Below are 1,164 nucleotides of genomic sequence, written 5' to 3'. Positions count from 1 at the left end.
GGTGGTGCATGCCTGTAATCCCAGCTACTCAGGAGGCTGAGGCAGGAGAATCACTTGAACCCGGGAGGCAGAGGTTGCAGTGAGCCAAGATTGAGCCATTGCACTCCAACCGGGGCAACAAGAGCAAAACTCCATCTCAAGAAAAAAAAAAAAAAGAAAAAGAAAAAAGAAATACATACAGATGCTTCTCAATATGATAGGGTTACCACCTAATAAACCTATCATAAATTTTAAATATCATGTCAAAAATGCATTTAAGACACCTAATCTGCTGAATCTCATTGCTTAGTGTAGCCTACCTTAAATGTGCCCAGAACACATTAGCCTAAGTTCACTCCCTTCTACCTGTTGCCATAAAACTTGCAACGCCAATACTCCCAATGAATATACTTCCTCATCCCATTGTTGGGTTTAGATATCATTTTAGGAGCAGATGTGACACATGCCAATTCAAGCTGAAGTTTTAAGCAGCATCACAAATTCTGCCAATTATTTTTACTATTTCTTTTGTAAGAAAACATAGCATGTCCCTCACAAGTATGCTCCTTCAGCCCAGATCCTAAAGAGAGAAGACGGAGGAAGAGAACTTCAGTCTCCAACCACAATTACTGATTTTTAGGATTTTATATTTGACAATTTTTCCTTACTACTGCAAATTTAATACAAATTTTATATCAGAATATCATTTATAAAAATCAAAAATGAGAAATACACATGCAAACAACATAAAAGAATACATATAGGCCAGGCACAGTGGCTCGCACCTGTAATCCCAGCACTTTGGGAGGCTGAAGTGGGTGGATTACCTGAGATCAGGAGTTTGAGACCAGCCTGGCAAACATGGAGAAACCCCATCGCTTAAACCCGGGAGGCATAGGTTGCAGTGAGCGAAGATTGCATCATTGCAGTACAGTCTGGGCAATAAAAGCAAAACTCTGGCTCAAAAATAAAAAACATATATATCCAAGGGCTTATTTCAGCTACATTAGAGTGGATGCCTACTCACAGGGGAAGGAATGAGAGTGGGAAATGGGATACAGGAAATAAACAAGCGACACCTCGCACAGGTTGATAATGATCGTGTATTAAGAACTAAGGGAGGCCGGGCGCGGTGGCTCAAGCCTGTAATCCCAGCACTTTGGGAGGCCGAGGCGGGTGGATCAC

The 1,164-nt window shown here is 41.6% G+C and overlaps 1 protein-coding gene across 2 annotated transcripts in view; it reads right to left on the bottom strand.

Annotated features, from left to right (window-relative positions):
* Positions 1-274: 274 nt before the first annotated feature.
* The window catches only part of ST7L (suppression of tumorigenicity 7 like), a 141,262-nt gene continuing 140,372 nt past the window's right edge, over positions 275-1,164 (bottom strand). Inside the window, exon 13 of one of the 2 annotated variants that reach the window (XR_001823775.2) lies at positions 275-559. Coding sequence is in view for 1 of the 2 variants with exons in the window: in XM_017524291.2 (XP_017379780.1) it covers positions 548-559 (12 nt within the window). In the remaining variant the exon portion in view is untranslated. The remainder of the gene's footprint in view (positions 560-1,164) is intronic. The other variant, XM_017524291.2, reaches the window with a different exon arrangement.

Source organism: Cebus imitator, unplaced genomic scaffold (genome assembly GCF_001604975.1).
Source record: "Cebus imitator isolate Cc_AM_T3 unplaced genomic scaffold, Cebus_imitator-1.0 Scaffold32, whole genome shotgun sequence".
NCBI classification, from domain to species: domain Eukaryota; kingdom Metazoa; phylum Chordata; class Mammalia; order Primates; family Cebidae; genus Cebus; species Cebus imitator.
This window is presented reverse-complemented; position numbering and strand designations above follow the sequence as displayed.